Below are 17,012 nucleotides of genomic sequence, written 5' to 3'. Positions count from 1 at the left end.
TTTTTTCACGATCCAACAACGAAGAAGCCCAGCCAAACAAACAGCAAAGACGAAAAGACGGCTAGTACTACAATCCTATTCCTACAGGGTAGCCAGGCGTGTCCCTGTCGGCCGTACTAGAGTACAGTGCACAGTATGCTATGAACGGAAAAGGGAGGAGCTAGGGTAGGGCCCCGGAGCCGAGGCATCAGCCTGTTCGTTTGGCTGTGGCTTGTCGTAAACGATCGTAAATTTTCAGTCGAAACAGTATTTTTCTCTCACACAAACCAGTCAGCAGTACTTCTTCACGAACCAGCAACGATACGAACCAGCCAACCGAACAGGCTGGAGTTCAAGGGACTGAGTGATCATGCGACGCGATGAGAATCGTCGTTCGTTAACCCGTCTAGCGCCCACCGGCAGTGGTGGTAGTCCAGTAGTACTGGGCATGCCCTGTTTACTCAGCGAAATATCGATGCTTTTCTCTCACAACAAATCAGCATCAGCATCCGCCGTTTTGCCAGCCAGCCGATGTCGTGCCATCGTGCTGAACTTCTGATCTCAATAAGTTGTCGGGTTCCCTTTGTGGTGATTCCAAATGGCACGCCGAACTTCCTTGACCTGGCTTTTCCCATGGCTGTTTCACCAGGAAACTAACGGCCTGTTCGTTGGTTGGTTTCTGGACTGGCTTGGACTGGCTGGTGCTGGTTTGTTGTGAGAGAAAAATACTGTTGGCTGGCTGGTTTGGGCTGGCTGAAACCAACAAGCGAACAGGGTGTAAATGTGAGCCTACTGCTGGTTAAAAAAGTCAAACTGGTATCAAGAGATAATCTGAATCATGCTACGCATATGCTACTTTCCCAGCAATCGTGATTCATGACTATGCAAGAAACAAATCTATGTTAAGAAAGGTGTGGTTAGGCAGTCAGTTTTCAAGCACAAACCTTTGGTTTCGGTGCCATACGAGGTTATACGATTGACTGATCAGGATTTGGAGGGTCATCAATAATATCCTATATCACACAAAAATAGAAGGGTTATAAAATAACAAGACTACAGAGCTACAGAGTTAACATGTAACAGCACTATAGGAAGATAACAAGAAATCCACATGCCTGGATATCATCTGGCCGCTTACCCCATTGTATCATTTCCATGATCTGCCAGGTCAAATACAGTGCCATGTTCAAAAGCCAAATTTTGGTTCAATATGAACTTCAAATCATATATATGCAAAAACATCTTTTATTTGGAGGACAAAATCACATATATCAAAATTTCAGAGTTTGTAATGTTTATTAATATACTCCTGGTAGCTTAACAAGGGCAATGCATGATAAGGTGAAGTGGATACCAGAACACTCATGACGCAAGAGGTAACTGAAACAAGCATGTTTGAATATCCAGCAGCACATAATTGAGTGGACTACTCAGCTCTCACCCACCATCCCATGTCTTAGCGTATGATGCATCACTAGAACAAGGAAGCAGCCCCTCATTGATGCATGTTCAAGGAGCCTTGAGATTGCAACTCGCTAGATCTAACCAGGGTTTACAATTCCGGTATAAAAAAATTCGGCACCCAGCGATAAATACGAAATTTCGAGAATTTTGGCAATGTGGGACCAAATTCAAAATGATTTTTTGAAAAATTTAACGTCATTTCACTAGAAACATTGTCCAATCCATCGTGCATCACAAATATATATAAAACCGACTAAATAACACAATATATAACATAGTAGAGCATCTGTAATTTGGCGAGCTCACGATGAGTGAGTTGCCAATGCTAGTGACGCTGGAGGTGGGAGTGAGGAAATTGAATAAATTTAGGTCTTTAGTAAAACTAGAGGTTATGGAGGATCTAGTACGATTTGGTGTAATTTTAGGGTGAAAGATGAATTCAACCGCAAATTTTTGACCGATACAAATTTTTTCGGACCCCGGAGAAAAAGGCGATAATTATAAACCCTGGATCTAACAATGAAACTAAACACAAGATTTTTTTTTCATTTTTTAAATCTCTCATCAGTCTACCATTAATATCTAAGTCCAGTTTACGGTACTTTGACCTTTGAGAATCAACATGATGCTAAACAGGACTGATTACTTAAATCGTGTACCATGCAGCAATGAGCTGAGCAGTTAGGAACAATTCTACTTTCTGAAGTTAATTTAATTGCATTGACATGTAACTATCTACGAAATGAACACTTCACAGACATCTTCAAATATCACGTGTGCAGTAGTCTGCAGCAGCGTAAGGATTAAACTTGCAGCCATTTTACTTGCGTAAGGATTAAACTTGCAGCCATTTTACTTGCGTAAGGATTAAACTTGACGCCATTTTACAATGTGAACACTTGATACATTAACAAACATATCTATAGATAAACCTGTACTTACTGATATATAACACAACATCATTATATAATGAAGAAATAGGCATGTACACCCCTTTAACTTTTCTTTGGCATCTGCAAGCTTTTCTTTGACGTCTGCAAGGTTTTCATTGGCAGCTGCAACCTTTTCATTGACAGCTGCAAGCTCTTCATTGGCAGCTGCAAGCTTAATTAGCGACGTCTGTACCTTGTCTCTTTGGGATAAATATGTTCTCTATTTCATTGAAAACATGTTAGCCAGTTTCACTTATCTAGATAACGATCAAATTATCTAGACACATAATCATACCTGAAGGGCAGATATTTTTTTTGCATGGCTGTCCAACTGAATGGCAACTGTTCCAGTCACTTCTTTTTCTTTGTATGATCCAATAACAGCCAGCAAATGATCTACTTGAGCAGATCTAGTGTCTACATATTGAAGCTTCATTCTAAGACTTTCAACTTCATTTTGCAAAGACTACAAGGACAACAGCATAATCAAGACATCAGGGTAGTTCTCCATAAACAAATTCAACAAAAAAGCGTGGCCAAGGAAAGGACATACTGACAGGAGCTACTTCGAGTGGAGCATTGTAAAGGTGCTAGGAGCTACTTTCAGTGGAATCATCGTCAGTACCATGGGCAGAAGCTTATCATTTTGTTGTTTAAATTAAAAATTAAACATCTCTGTTTTTACAGGTTGAAGCCTTTCATTTTCTTCCTCCAAAGTACAGTTTGTTATCCAATTAACTGATGCTCAGTTGTTGAAAGGAAACATTGAATGGCAAGTGACTGGTCCATTTTTTTTTTCTGTTGTTTCAGTGGTCCAGAAACGCTGCTGATACGCTAACCAGCTAACAACACACGTGAGGGTACGGGATAGAGGGATGGAGCCACAGACTTTGTAGTCCATCTTGTTCTTCCGCTTCATCTTCTCGTTGAGGAGGGCGTCGTCCTCCCTGATGGCGAACAACATGGGCTCCCCCGCCGGTGGCGGCGGTGCGTCCGCGAGCGGCTGCCTCCCGGTCCCGGCGGCGGCGCGCTGGAGCTTCCCGGGCTGCGCGTCCGCCATCACCGGGCGCACCCCTCGCGCGGACACGTCGGCCGGATCTAGGTTTGAGGAGCGGCGGGGGTGCAGTGGAGCCGTGGAGGTGGGGAACAAGAAGCTAGGTGGTGATCGTCAAGTGTTGGCGCTACCGCCGAGGCTGAACTTGGTAGCCTAGCGCAGACTTGTTTTGGGTCCGCGAGACCCAACACTTGATCGGCCCACCGAGGCTGAGTTTGTCAGCCCAGCTGCCCAGGTTACCCAAGACGCGAGCTCGTACTTCGGTACTTGGGCTGAACCTGGCCCATCCGCACGGGGCGCATGCCGCCGACGCGCACCGGCAGCTCCGCCTCACCGTCGCCCCACTGGAGAGCACAGGACCAGACCAGGGCACGTACGGCGGCGCACCGTGTTGCTGCACGCCTAACGTCCGACCAGGCACGCAGCAATGGTGTGGACGCAATTAATGAGCGATGTGGAGAGTGTGAGAGAGACGCAAAGCTTAGGCCTTTTAAATTCAATGAAATTTTGAGAGTGTCATATCGATGTCATATGAACGTTTAGACAATAATAATAAAATAAATTACAACGACTGCTCCCGTGCATCTCCGCCGCCCGCCGCGCGCCGTGGTCGGTGCCGCCCGGTGTAAACGACGTGGGAACGCGAGAGCGCGCGCACCGCCACAGCCCGGTGCCCGCACAGGGCAGGCGATCGCTGTTGGCGTGGGAACGAACGCATCCGCTGCGCGACGCGCGAGCGCCGGGATGCCCAGGTTCTGGGTGGGATGTCAATGAAGGCACGACATGGCACCGGGAGAAAGACGGCGACGGCACGAGGTCCTTGTGGAACTGGAACAGCAGTCTCCTACTACAATCCTATTCCTACAGGGTAGCTAGGCGTGTCCCTGTCGGCCGTAGCGTACAGTACACAGTAGGCTAAGTAACGCACTTCGGGTGGTGTTTAGATCCGGTGACTAAAATTTAGGAGATGTGTCGGTAGAATGTTGCATAAGGTGTTCGGATACTAATAAAAAAAATAAATTACATAATCCGTTAGTGCTTCACGAGAAGAATTTTTTAAGCCTAATTAATCCATCAGTAGTATAGGTTTACTGTAGCACCACATTGTCAAATCATAGACTAATTAGGTTTAAAAGATTCATCTCGCAAATTAGTCGCAAACTATACAATTAGTATCGTAATTAGTCTATATTTAATAGTATATGCATGTGTCAAGTATTCGATGGGACAACGACTAAAATTTAAGAGAGTTACAAACTGTGCTCCTCGGTCCGTTTCCAACAGGGAAGGGAGCTAGGAGTTAGGATAGGGCCCGGATACGAGGCTTGGAGTCCAAGGGAGTGATCATGCGATGCGATGAGAGTAGTCGTTGTTCGTTAACCCGTCCAGCGCCCACCGGTAGTGGTGGTAGTGCAGTAGTGGTCACTCACTCAATGACGCCACCGTGGACTTGCGGTCTCCGATCACTAGCTGGGCCGGCGATGACCGACCGGTGTGGACGACGCCGGATCGGAGTGCACCTTCTTCTTCAAGAGTTTGTCTGCAAAGCGACCACGGTGAAAAGTGAAAACAACTGGCAATCTGGGTCAGGCCAGATGACATGGCAGTATATATGACGAGAAATTAAGCATAATCTCACGGACATGCACTCAATATAAATGGATACTCTCCTGCATCGGGCGGCTCGTTCATTCGCTCATTCCTTCGTTCCGTCTGCACGCGTCACAGCCGTCGTCGTCGAGGACAAAACAAAGACTGCCGAGTCACCTTCTCGAACGCCTCCCTGGCTGGGCCCACCCTCACCCCACCCCCGGCACTGGCATCCCCGCCGTTCAAATGCCCCGGGCCCCACCCCCCACCCGGGCCCCCTCCTTTGTATATAAACGCCGGCCTCTTCTTAAGTTCTTATCCCCCGCCGCCCGTCTCCTCGCTCCTCAGCCCTCCTCCTCCTACCACCCTCGCCGCGCCCGCGCCACACAAAAAGCGTCACGCCGTCTGTCACAAAAGCTCACGAGTTGCGTTGCGTCGCGGCCATGGAGGAGAGAATTCCCCAGCCAAGAGAGTTCCAAGGACCCACCGTCGCCGAACCGGCGCAGACGACCGGCACGCCCTGCGATGACGGCGACGCTCTAGCTCCCGTCGTCCAGCTGCTTTCGTCCTCGGGCGAGGAGTCGTCGGATGACGACGAGGGGGAGCTCGAGTTCGAGTTCCCGTTCGTCAGCAGAGACTCCCCCGCGGGCACGGCCGCCCCGGCCGACGAGCTCTTCGCCGACGGCCGGATCAGGACCTTCTACCCGGTGTTCGGCCGTGGCAGCGGCTGCACGGCGCTGCCGGCTGCTCCGGAGGTGCAGCCGCGGGTGAGGGCACAGCTGGGGCAGTTGTTCCTGGAGGAGACCCGGGAGCGCAACTCCTCCACCAGCTCCACGGCGTCCACGTTGTCGTCGTCAGGGGCCGCCACGGACGACGACGGCCTGGAGGGCGTGGCGCCGGAGAGCTACTGCGTGTGGCGTCCTGGCTCATCCGCGTCGGCGTCGCCCTCCCCGCCGCCCAGGAAGAGCGGGTCGACGGGGTCCATGGCGCGGTGGCGCCGCATCAGCGGCCTCGTGGTGGACCGCAGCCACAGCGACGGCAGGGAGAAGTTCCTCTTCCTCGCCGCCGCGCCGCCGCACGACGCGCTCAGGAGGCACAAGAAGCCTGCCGCTGTCCCCGGCAGCCGGCGCCTACAGGAAGCCTCCTCCTCCGCCCGTCGCCGCCCCCGCCACAGAGGCCGACGCCGCCCACCGGATAGCGTACCTCGCCAGGGGCGGCGTCCCCGTCCCACCAGGCGGCACGCCGCGGCGCACGTTCCTGCCGTACCGCGAGGAGCTCGTGGGCTTCTTCGCCAACGTGAACGGCATCAGCCGGAGCCACCACCATCCGTTCTGACCTCTTGTCACACTGTCTGTCACAGGCGAACAAAACAAACTATTCCATCAGCTACATACCCTGATTAATTATTAAGTTTCGGGGATTCGATTGGATTGCGGCCAAAATTCAAATTCTACTGTGGGTGATTATCGCTTTTTTAGCAGTGCGTAAGTAGGCAGTTATAGGTAATGATTTTGGGTTAGGAATTGATCACGCGATGCGGGATGTGAACACCAGCGTGGTGGTGAGGTAAAGCATATGACAGGCGTGGCCTTTTTCTGGACCAATAGCCTGTTCGGCTGGGGCTAAAACGATCGTATACGATCGTGGATTATTACTGGTGGCTGGTTTGATGTAAGAGAAAAATACTGCTCTGGCTAAAAATTTATGATCGTTTACGACCAAGCGAACAGAATCCAAGTGTGAACGCCCACGCGTGCCGCTGGCGTGCGGCCAGAGCACCTCATTTCATCATCGGCATTATCGTTAAGGGCTCCTTTAGATTCAACCATTCTCCCAGTAGATTGGAGAGAATTGAGAGGTAATTGAACTAAATTCTCCCTCAATCCCTTATAATCCACTGGGAGAACGGTTGATCCAAAAGAGCTCTAAATCTGTGATCGAGAACCACGTTTAAATCCGCCTTTTCGATCTGAAGTTCCCGTCCAGCAGTTTGTTCCCGTGCACGCATCACCAGCCTTGTGAACTGCGGCTCTGCTTTGTTCGTGTTCACGCACCTGCCAGCGACGAATTCACTTGGAATTCTACTGCAGAGGATCGGCCGAGAACCACGTTTAAATCCGCCTTTTCGATTTGAAGTTTTCGTCCACCAGTTGTTCTCGTGCACGCATCAGCCTTGTGAAGTGTGAACTGCTGCTCTTGCTTTGTTCGTGTTCACGCACCTGCGTACGACAAATTCACTAGGAATTCAGCTGCGGAGGATCAGTGCCCGCATCAGCCCGGGCGGACGCGGCAGACACGAGTGGCATTCGGTGACCAGCCGCCCTCCTGCTTTAATTACGGAAAGAAAAGAACCCGTGCCACTTTGCGACCACGACCACGGGCACGGGGGCAGGCCGCGCGACGTGGGCGACGGAACGCGCGATGGCGGCGGCCGGGGCGGTCACCAGGTGCCGTGCGTGCGCCGCCACGCCGGCGACGACGGCGACACCAGGTGGTCTGGTCCGATGCGATGCGTCCGTCTCGCTCAGCATCTCGGGCGCGCGCGCCCTCTCGTCGACGGCGCGGTGCATGCACGCATGCTGCACGCAAAGCATCGGAGGATCGGAGGCATGCAGCAGGCATCTTGGCTAGAAATGCTTGCTGCCGCCGGATGGCACGATGCAATGGAATGGAACCGAGTGTCTTTTGTTAGCAGCTGCGATAACACCGTTGGGAATGGCAAAAAATCTTCCTTTTGGTATGGGCCTGGAGCCAAGGACAGAGGCTAAATAAATCCCTAATTCCATATATGTTTTTTTTAGTAAAACTCTAATTCCCTGCTATATGTTGCCACTAAAAATCAAAATTGGATCTAAGGATCTTATATAACATGCAGCACCGTGATTTCACTGCACAACATTTTATGGAGTACAAGGCATAAACTTGCGGCCAAAAGTTCCCGACGAGATCTCTTGGAAGCTCTCTGTTGATGGTGAATATTCTGCAAACTCAACTTACTGAGTTTGATTGTTGAGATCAACGACAATCAACTTTGACACACTCATTTGGAAAGTTTAGACGCACAACCTAAGAGCAAATTCTTTGGGTGGCTCGCCGTCCAAAAAGATTATGGACGTCGGATAGGCTCCAGGCGAGAGGTTGGTCTAACAATGTTGTTTGCCCTCTATCGTAGAGAGCCGGAAATAGTCCTCCACCTCCTTGCTCATGATAGATACTCCATGCGTATTTGGCAGGAACTTACGCTTCAATAGCATTCAATGGCCTTTCTTTTGCCTTCCTGATCGCAAGCCGACTTCATTAATGGTGAACCTTCTTCCCAACCATACCTTGCAACTCTAGGAAAGGAATGCACACTCTGATCATCTTAGTCTCATGGTAGATTTGGAACCAAAGAAATGCCGGATGGGTCGATTTCCAATCGTATGGAGTCAGCCTGTACTCAGGTACTACAGAAAATAAAGTATGAAAGCGGAGTGTCGATCATGGCAGAAGCAAAACATCTTGTGATTTTGACATGCCGATGCCCGAGGATGAGAGTTTTTTACACTCTTTGTATTTGTATTTTTTTTTATATAGTCTTGTTTCTACTAGCCTATCTTAGTATCTTGGCTCACCTTCTTTCTACTATAATAGGCAATTCTCCTGCCTTGTCCGATTAAAAAAAAGCTAATTCAGTCAATAAGTTTAGGGCTAGTTTGGAACTTTTTTGGATACTTCTATTTTCTATTGTTGGGACAAGCGTCCCGAACAGGGTTAAGAAGTGGAGGCTCCTTGGAGAAGGCCGGCGGGAGAAAGGCTCCCGACGAAGGCTATCGGGAGAAGGCTTCTGGTGAAGGCTCGGCCGGAGAAGGTATCCCGACGAAGGTCCGTCCGGAGAAGGTCTACGGCGAAGGCTTGGAACGAAGGCCTCGGACGAAGGCCCGATAATTTTTCTGTATAAGGACTTCGCGGAGAAGACTCCATGCGGGGGCTCCGCGGAGAAGGCTCCATGATGGAGGCTCCGTGGAGAAGGCTCTGCAACGATGATTTAGTGTAGAGGCTCCACGGAGAAGGCCTTGCGAACGAAGGCTCCAACACATGTGAGAGGGGAGAGTGAGGCGACGGCTACGGTTTGCGAAAAATGAGTGGGAGATGAGAGAGCCCCCCCCCCCCCCCCCCCCCCCCCCCCCTGCCCTTATGATCTTGGCATTATATAGGTAAGCGAAAATTTACAAGTGATCTCCCGGTGGGGGTGGGTTTTACATGTCACTCCAATGCGTGCTAGTTGAGCCTCTTCTAGGGGACTTGGCCCATATAAATATGGCATGTCCCAACACCTATAGGCTCATTGTTTTTTCAGTCGGAACATTGTTTTTCTCTCGTAACAAATTAGCCGGAACAGTATTTCAGTTTGTTTTTTCAACGAAGCGAACGGGGCCATAGGGATCGGCGAGTGGAAGAGGAAAAGAATTAATTTCTCCGTCAATCCCATCTCACAGAGAATGGTTAATCCGAGCTATTCCTAAGGAGGATTCGGTTGTCAAATCCTTCTTCACTGATCAACGCCAACAATCTACGGTTCAGATTTCGTTCTATATATATACGTAAGTTCGGGACCATGATGATCTCGCGCCACACAGCTAGCCGAAGTGATGCCTTTGTTGCCTCCTAATGGAGACGAAAGGAGTGGGCTACCGACGCTGCTACGGCACATGAGTGAGCTGGAGGCACAAGCGCAATTAACAGCATGATGAAGCGCGCGGCGGCATGATGAAGCGCTTCATTCCGAGCCAGCCAGCCATCGTTATTGGCCGATCGATCGATCTGAAGATGGCTGTGTAGCTTTCGCGTCAATCTTGTCGGCCATGATGGTGTTCGATTCATGCACGCACGCACGCACACGGCACACGGCCACCTTTTTTTAGTAGCGTCCACTCAGTCCACTGCGTCCACTGTCCAGAAGACCCAGAAACGTCGCAAAAACTGACCCCGATCGCTTCGCGCAGTTCGCACAGCACATGCATTGCACTGTGCACCTACCGTACCCCTGACCGATCGACGCGACCGAGCCCGTGAACCCGTGCGATAATTGTTGCTTTCAGATCGTCGTCGTCGTCTCCAACGCGCCAATGCACACGCACGCCAGCTGGAAGCGAAGCTAGCTACTAGCTAGCATGCATTTCATTCAGTTTTTTTTTTATTGCACATTTCATTCAGTTGCTTAGCTTCTGGCCGCAACATGTCCAAGTCGACGACCGACCGGGGCCGTACGAGACTCAGGCCCTGAGCCATTTCCGCTCAGCTTCGCATATCGCATCGCGTCTAAGGATGGCAACGGGTATATACCCGTCGGGTATCGCCGGAACGTTCTCTTCCCCGCTACGGAGAATTCATCCCGTCCCCATCCCCATTATCTGTCTCGGGTATAGATTCTTGCCCATCCCCGTACCCGTCGGGTATCGGTCGGGTAACAGATACCCGACGGGTACTGCATACCCGATAAACAAGGACACTTGGAGTCGCAGCTTTGCAATCGGAGGCGTTTCTTCTTTACCCGGGTATAAGTGTCGGAGTCTCGGAGATGCCGAGGAGAAGGAACGAGGTTGCGAGGAGGACGAGCAAAGGTGGCAGAGAGACCGAACTGAGGAAGCAAGGGGGCACGAGCGCTCGTGAGACAGGCGTGCTTGTGCTGCTGGTGGAGATGGTGAGGAAAAATTGAACGAGGGTTCCTAGAACACACAAATTATATATATGACTGTTCAGATTTGAACCAAAATATCTATGTTGAGCTTCTTTGGGCCTAATACTCGCATGACAGCTCAAATAGTCGGGTTCCCCAACGGGTAACGGGGACGGGTAAACAGGGAACGTTCCCGTACCCGCTATACCCGTCGGGTATGGATTCTTGCCCATTTAGATGCCCGCGGGTAAAGATATGATCCCATCCCCATCCCCTAATGGATCAAATACCCGTCGGGTATCGGGTATCGGGTCCCCGTTGCCATCCTTAATCGCGTCGTGTTCTCTCCTCGATCTCGTCCCTGCAACAAGCTGCGTGCATGCATGCGTGCGCTGTTGTTTTCAGGAATGAAGCTGTGCGACGCCGCCCGCGTATATATCCGATCGAGCACTTGGCCTCCACAACTGCCACCGGAATCCGGCGACGGCGGCGACAGCGGGAGACGTCACTGCCCGCCAGCTTGCTCACACCAGCTAGCGTCGGCCATCTGCGTCAGCTATACAGCAACATGTGTACATCAGTACATGCATGATGCGCGGGAAACATAAAAGAAACTATGTATTCAAGGCCATCCTTGTTGCAATTCAATGGATTCGTTGTCACTCAGATTGCAGATCGAGATTATTATTCAATAATGGCAGCCTAATAACACGCCTAACGTTAGGCTACCATTTTGTTTGACGCGCTACGCTGTCGATCGAGCGCTGGTCCTCTCCGCATCCGTACTCCACACTCCATCCTCTCGTTCTGGACTGGAATTCTTCCATGACGTTCGTTACCTCGTGGTCGATTATCATTTGCACTTGCACCTAACTACTCCCGTAACACTGAAAATCAAAATCCTGCCGTCCATCCTCCACTCCGATGATCCACTGAACGCCGCCAATACCAGAGCCTCATCGGCATCATCATTATTCACCGCTGAAAAGAAAGAAAGAAAACATTGGAAACATGCATGGCATGCATCTTGACGTGTCGCGTACGGATTCTAGAGAGGCTAGCTACTAGTCTCTGTGTTGACGCGAGCGTGATGCGAGTCAAACGCAATGGTACTAGTACTACCCTGGACGGAGCCTGAAGCGCTCTGGACGACGACTAGTCAAGTCAACGCCAACTGAAAAAAGGCTGGCCGGCCCCAACGCAAACAAACATGTCGTGAATCTGGCAAACAAAGCCGGGCAAGGCAAGCAAGGAAAGGAGAGGCCGGTCGCCAGTTAGGCCTGCTAGCTGCCTCTCTGGCTGCTTTGGCCTTCCATTCTCCTGTGGTTGTGTAGCATGGTCAATGGTGTATGGGCAGGCTAGGTATGTTGGTTATTGTATTGTATTCGTCCAGTTCGCTTGGCTTATAAGCCGTATTTTTCAACCAACAAACAGTATTTTTCCCCCACAATAAATCAGCCAACAGTACTTTCAGTCATGGCTTATCAGCCAAGCAAACAGGGCAATTGCTCGAGGTGGTTGGCGTTGGAAACTCGAGGAAAGGAGACAGGGACCGCAGTACTTTTAGTCATGGCTTATCAGCCAAGCGAACAGGACAATTGCTCGATGTGGTTGGCGTTGGAAACTCGAGGAAAGGAGACAGGGACCGGAGCTAGCAACAGACGCCGGAATCCGATCACTCTCCTCCGGCACGCCGCCTGCACGGCACTGGCACGTACAGTACTGCAGCCAGCCCAGCTCTGCTAACGACGCGCACCGAGCATAGCATATCCCGTGCCATAAAGCTTTGCCTTGGTGCATGCATTAGCATTAATCACGTGCGTGCGGGGAGACTTCGGTTCACACCCTGCCTGTGCCTGCACCACCGGGTTCACACTGGACCTAAGGTGAGCTACCTGCTTGTTCATCTGGATTCTGGCCAAGCAAACGTTGCTTCTAATTTTTCAAATAAAAACAAAAGAAATTGCTTATAATTCTTCGAATACAAAGCAAAGAAAACATTGCTTTGCAACTCGCGGCCAAGCAGGCATATGAGACAGGTGCAGGACTGTTGGTTCAGGCTTTTCCATGTATGAAAATACACTTCTGTGCATTTGAACGACAGACAAGTACAGGCTGTATCGGCAAACGAAAGAGAGTGAGACAAGTTTTGTACATGCTCATTCGATTCCAGAAACTAAAAAGTTTATCCAGTGACAGATACATTTATTGTAAACTAAAAAAGCTCAGAGGGCATCGGAATCCAGAGCAGTGTTGTGGTAATGAGACTGAAGCCTCTTTAGCCAGGCCGAGACGACCTTTTCTTTTCTATCACGTTTGATCACATCGTCATTTGTTTTCGCGGTTACCCTCCAGCGAAGCAGCAACGTCAATTGGAATCACAGGAGATTCAGAACCAGCAGCTACTTCTGCTCGCAGCAATGAGCCCCCCTGGTTGGAGCCATCGACCGACTCTGCAGCCCTGTTGGTGCCATCGTGCTGAACTTTTGATCTCAACACGTCGGGTTCCCTTTGTGGTGATTTCAAATCCCAGACCAAACTTCCTTGACCTTGCTTTTCCCATGGCTGTTTCACCAGGAAACTAAATGTGAGCTAACTAAAAAAAAAGGGGGGGGGGGGGGGGGGGGGGTGAAGACCCAGTGCCGGAGGCTCCCACATGAGTGGGGTCTGGGGAAGGGAAAAACCGAGGCAAGCCTTCCCCCTGCAAATCTGCAGAGAGGCCCACGACCTGGTGACTCAGTGAGACAGCTCTCACCACTGCACCAGGCCTGCCCTTCTAAATGTGAGCTAACTGATGTTAAAAAAGTCAAACTGGTATCAAGAGATAATCTGAATCAAGCAACACATATGCTACTTCCCCAGCAATCATGATTCATGACTATGCAAGAAACAAATCTATGTTAAGAAAGGTGTGGTTAGGCAGTCAGTTTTCGAGCACAATTGCACAAACCTTTGGTTTCGGTGCCATACGAGGTTCTGAGATTGGTTGATCAGAATTTGGAGGGTCATCATTAATATCCTATATCACAACAGAAACAAAAGGGTTTATGAACAACAAAACCACTGAGTTACAGAGTTAACATGTAACAGCACTATAGGAAGATAACTACAAATCAAGACATACCTGGATATCATCTGGCCGCTCACCCCTTTGTATCATTTCCATGATCTGCCAGGTCAAATACATTCAAAAGACGTTTTTTGCTTCAATATGAACTTGAAATCATATATACGCAAAAACTTCTTGTATTTGGAAAACAAAATCACATATACCAAAATTTCAGACCTTGTATTGTTTAATATATTCCTGGTAGCTTAACAAGGGGGGCAATGCATGATAAGATGAAGTGGATAGCAGAATTCTCATGATGCAACAGCTAACTGAAACAAGCATGCCTGAATATCCATCAGCGCATATGAGTGAACTTCTCACCCACCATCCCATGTCCTAGTGTATGATGCATCACTAGAAGAAGGAAGCAACCCCACACTGATGCATGTTCAAAGAGGATTGATATTACAACTGGCTAGATGCCTAGATCTAACAATGAAACTTCATTTTTTAATCTATTAGTCCATCATTAATATCTAAGTCCAGTTTCAGGTAAGTTAATCTTTGAGAACCAACATCATGCTAAACAGGACAACTAAAATCCCACCTGCAATGGACAGTTATACTTTCTGAAGTTAATTTAATTACATTGAGATGAAGCGGTATACTAAGAATGAACACTTCACAGACATCTTCAGATATCACGTATGCAGTAGTCTGCAGCAGCGTAAGGATTAAACTTGCAGCCATTTTACTCCCGTTTTAGATAGGTAACTGACCTCCATATATGATTTTGGATGATGAGGTACCACAGGGGCCACAGGTTCAGCTTCAGGTTCCACCCTCTCTATAAAAGAAGTACTCCCTCTGTTTCAAATTGTAAGTCTTTTTGGCTTTTGAGCTATGCGCCTATAGGAAAGCCAAAATGACTTACAATTTGAGATAGAGGGAGTAGGAACGTTAGAATAAAAGGAATCAGGGAAAATAGTTAAGACTTACCTTAAATGGGACGCATTGGCAAACCTGAATCATCCATACACTTTTTGTCAACTTTACTCTCCTGCTGCAGTGAAGAAAATGGCGGTAGCTTAAAATTTGCAGCATAAACACCAGTCATGCCTGGCCAATACTATTATTTGTAGTTTGTGCTGACCTCAGTAATCCTGCATGAATGATCAAACACCCCTGACAAAATGCAGGCAACAGATAAGGCAATGAAGTTAATAAGTTAGATTTGTCATGATGAAGCCATTTAGGTCTAAAACTCTGAATGGGGAATTTCATATGGAATCACCATTGTTTACAGAGGAAAACACACATAAACAATGAAACATCATTATATGATCCACGATCATAAAGAACTAAAATATCATATAAAAAGCTAACTTAGTAAATGGACTCTCTCTGCCATACCTTGAGATGTGCACATATTTGAGCTCGCAGAATTCGATGATGGGCTCTTTAATCCCCACACACACACAAAAAAAAAAGAGAATTAAAAAGGTAAAAGAAATCAGAATAACCAGGGAAGGAAATCAGCTCAAGCAGAAACTAAGCAAACAAATCTTACTTGTAAACGTCGAAACGCTTCATCAATTTCATCCACAGTGAGTCCTTTATTTTCAAGGAAAGACCGCCTCTGTCCATCCGAAGAGGCTACTACTTTCGTGTGTTTCAGAAAACTAACAGCACTCTGAACCAGATCCTCCCTCAGCAGTTCAGTGGAAACAAGAGCCGCCTTCCCCTTTCTTATTTCCTGCTCCTTTGTGTCTTGCAAACCATGACTACCTTCAGAGCTTCCTTGGCCTGTATGCAGTCCAGCAAACAGTTTGACTTCCATATAAACCATAACGAAACAGGCATCACACTATATAAACAGGAACAGAGGAAATGTGCTCCATGCTTGATACTCCACTGGTGTATTCAACTATTCATAAAGGCTGCAATATTACTCCCCCACCTCCCCTTTTAAGCATATGGGCTCAATAAGGCTATAATTTAACGATACTACTGAAGTTGAACATAAAATTCACAAAAGGCACGACGGAGATCCACACAAACAGTACTCACTCAACCGGACAGGTTAGCTGATCTGGAGGACTTAAGCCTCGTCGGTTCAGGCCTTCAAAATTGGAAGTGAATACATCTCTGGGATGTGATGTAGTACATATCAGCAAACAGTATAAACGGACGAAGTTGGATCAGGTGAATTTTGGACAATAGGAACCACTAACCCTTCGAGCAGGCAAGGCGATGGAACCCTAGCTATTAGCATCACAAGCAACTAGCATACACAAGCTGAAGAGGACAGGGGGAGAAACCCTTGCCAAATCGAACCTGGTTCCTGCTGCCTCGCTTCTTCGGATACCAATCCATCCGAAGACGTCGATAATTCCGCCATCACTGCCCTCTGTGGACCTCCAACAGTCCTGCTCCGGGCGGCAAAGCTGCGTGTGGGGATAAGACGCCGGAGGACGCAAGGAAGACGAACGCCCCCTGCTCCATTAGCGGTCAGGGCCCAGGCAAGTCATCTAGCCAAATGGGCCGTGTTGGCCTTTTTGTTCTAAAATAATGCTGGGCTATTTTGTACGGGCCTTCAGATTGTATGGGCTATACGATCTTACTGTTTTGGTTCAGGCCCAGTTCCGTGATTAACCCTTTTTTTTTCTGAGGGCCAGACCGTGATTAGCTTGCACTTGCAGCTTTTGGCAATGAGAACCTCCATAAACCCTCCTAGTCTCGGGGATCAGAAATCCACGAGTTCGAACACGGAACACAGGCCCGGACGACAAGGGAAGAGACCGCAGCTCCACCGTCGCGTGCGCAAGCCGAGGCCGAGATGTGGAGAGCGACTGCGCCACCGCGGCGGAAGGAGCCGCCGCCGCCGCCGAAGGAGCGGAAGCGGATGGTGCTTGTGCCGCCGCTCTTCGACTATCCTCCCATCGCCGCGCGCACAAGGTCGACCGCGCAACGCTCTTAGCTTATACTCTGCTAGCTACTGTGCTTGAACTCAACAATGTTAGATTATACTCTGCAAGCTACTGTGCTTGATCAACAATGTTAGATTATACTCTGCTAGCTACTGTGCTTGATCAATTCACAGTGTCCAAGGAATCGCATTTCATCATTCACTCGTAGATTGTGGAAACCAAGACGTGAAGTGTAGGATATCCAACAATGGTTTGTTGTGGCTGAAGAGTTGATCCTTATCCTTATTATTGTTGTTTGTGTATCTATCGTCTCCTACCCCTTTTCAAGCACCTTTCTTTCAAGTAATTATAA

General features: G+C 48.9%; 2 protein-coding genes, 1 long non-coding RNA gene and 2 pseudogenes across 4 annotated transcripts; 2 read left to right on the top strand and 3 right to left on the bottom strand.

Moving 5' to 3' along the window:
- Positions 1-552: 552 nt before the first annotated feature.
- Positions 553-1,937, bottom strand: LOC136514459 (uncharacterized). The gene is made up of 3 exons (XR_010773654.1): positions 1,095-1,937; positions 924-992; positions 553-616 (listed from the first exon to the last, which is right to left on the bottom strand). It is a non-coding gene; the product is annotated as an uncharacterized lncRNA (long non-coding RNA).
- A 370-nt stretch (positions 1,938-2,307) lies between these two features.
- LOC136514327 (kinesin-like protein KIN-14N) lies at positions 2,308-3,652 on the bottom strand. The gene is made up of 3 exons (XM_066508311.1): positions 3,265-3,652; positions 2,671-2,841; positions 2,308-2,595 (listed from the first exon to the last, which is right to left on the bottom strand). Exons 1-3 carry the CDS (start codon positions 3,433-3,435, stop codon positions 2,311-2,313), a joined length of 627 nt encoding a protein of 208 aa, XP_066364408.1. The 5' UTR covers positions 3,436-3,652; the 3' UTR covers positions 2,308-2,310.
- Positions 3,653-5,346: 1,694 nt separating this feature from the next.
- LOC136513306 (uncharacterized) lies at positions 5,347-6,727 on the top strand (annotated as a pseudogene).
- A 5,999-nt stretch (positions 6,728-12,726) lies between these two features.
- Positions 12,727-16,238, bottom strand: LOC136511983 (peroxisomal membrane protein PEX14-like). Of its 2 annotated transcripts, none has more exons than XM_066505986.1 (9): positions 16,068-16,238; positions 15,301-15,536; positions 15,144-15,189; positions 14,884-14,915; positions 14,754-14,793; positions 14,510-14,577; positions 13,803-13,847; positions 13,629-13,697; positions 12,727-13,243 (listed from the first exon to the last, which is right to left on the bottom strand). In XM_066505986.1, exons 1-9 carry the CDS (start codon positions 16,129-16,131, stop codon positions 13,007-13,009), a joined length of 837 nt encoding a protein of 278 aa, XP_066362083.1. In that variant the 5' UTR covers positions 16,132-16,238; the 3' UTR covers positions 12,727-13,006. The 2 variants fall into 2 exon arrangements, with proteins under 2 accessions (XP_066362083.1, XP_066362085.1); XM_066505988.1 differs by having other exon boundaries at positions 14,754-14,790.
- A 331-nt stretch (positions 16,239-16,569) lies between these two features.
- Positions 16,570-17,012, top strand: part of LOC136511349 (uncharacterized) — a 30,604-nt pseudogene continuing 30,161 nt past the window's right edge.

Source organism: Miscanthus floridulus, chromosome 16 (assembly GCF_019320115.1).
Source record: "Miscanthus floridulus cultivar M001 chromosome 16, ASM1932011v1, whole genome shotgun sequence".
Classification (NCBI taxonomy): domain Eukaryota; kingdom Viridiplantae; phylum Streptophyta; class Magnoliopsida; order Poales; family Poaceae; genus Miscanthus; species Miscanthus floridulus.
The sequence above is the reverse complement of the archived record's forward strand: the minus strand, read 5'-3'. Positions and strand labels throughout refer to the sequence as shown.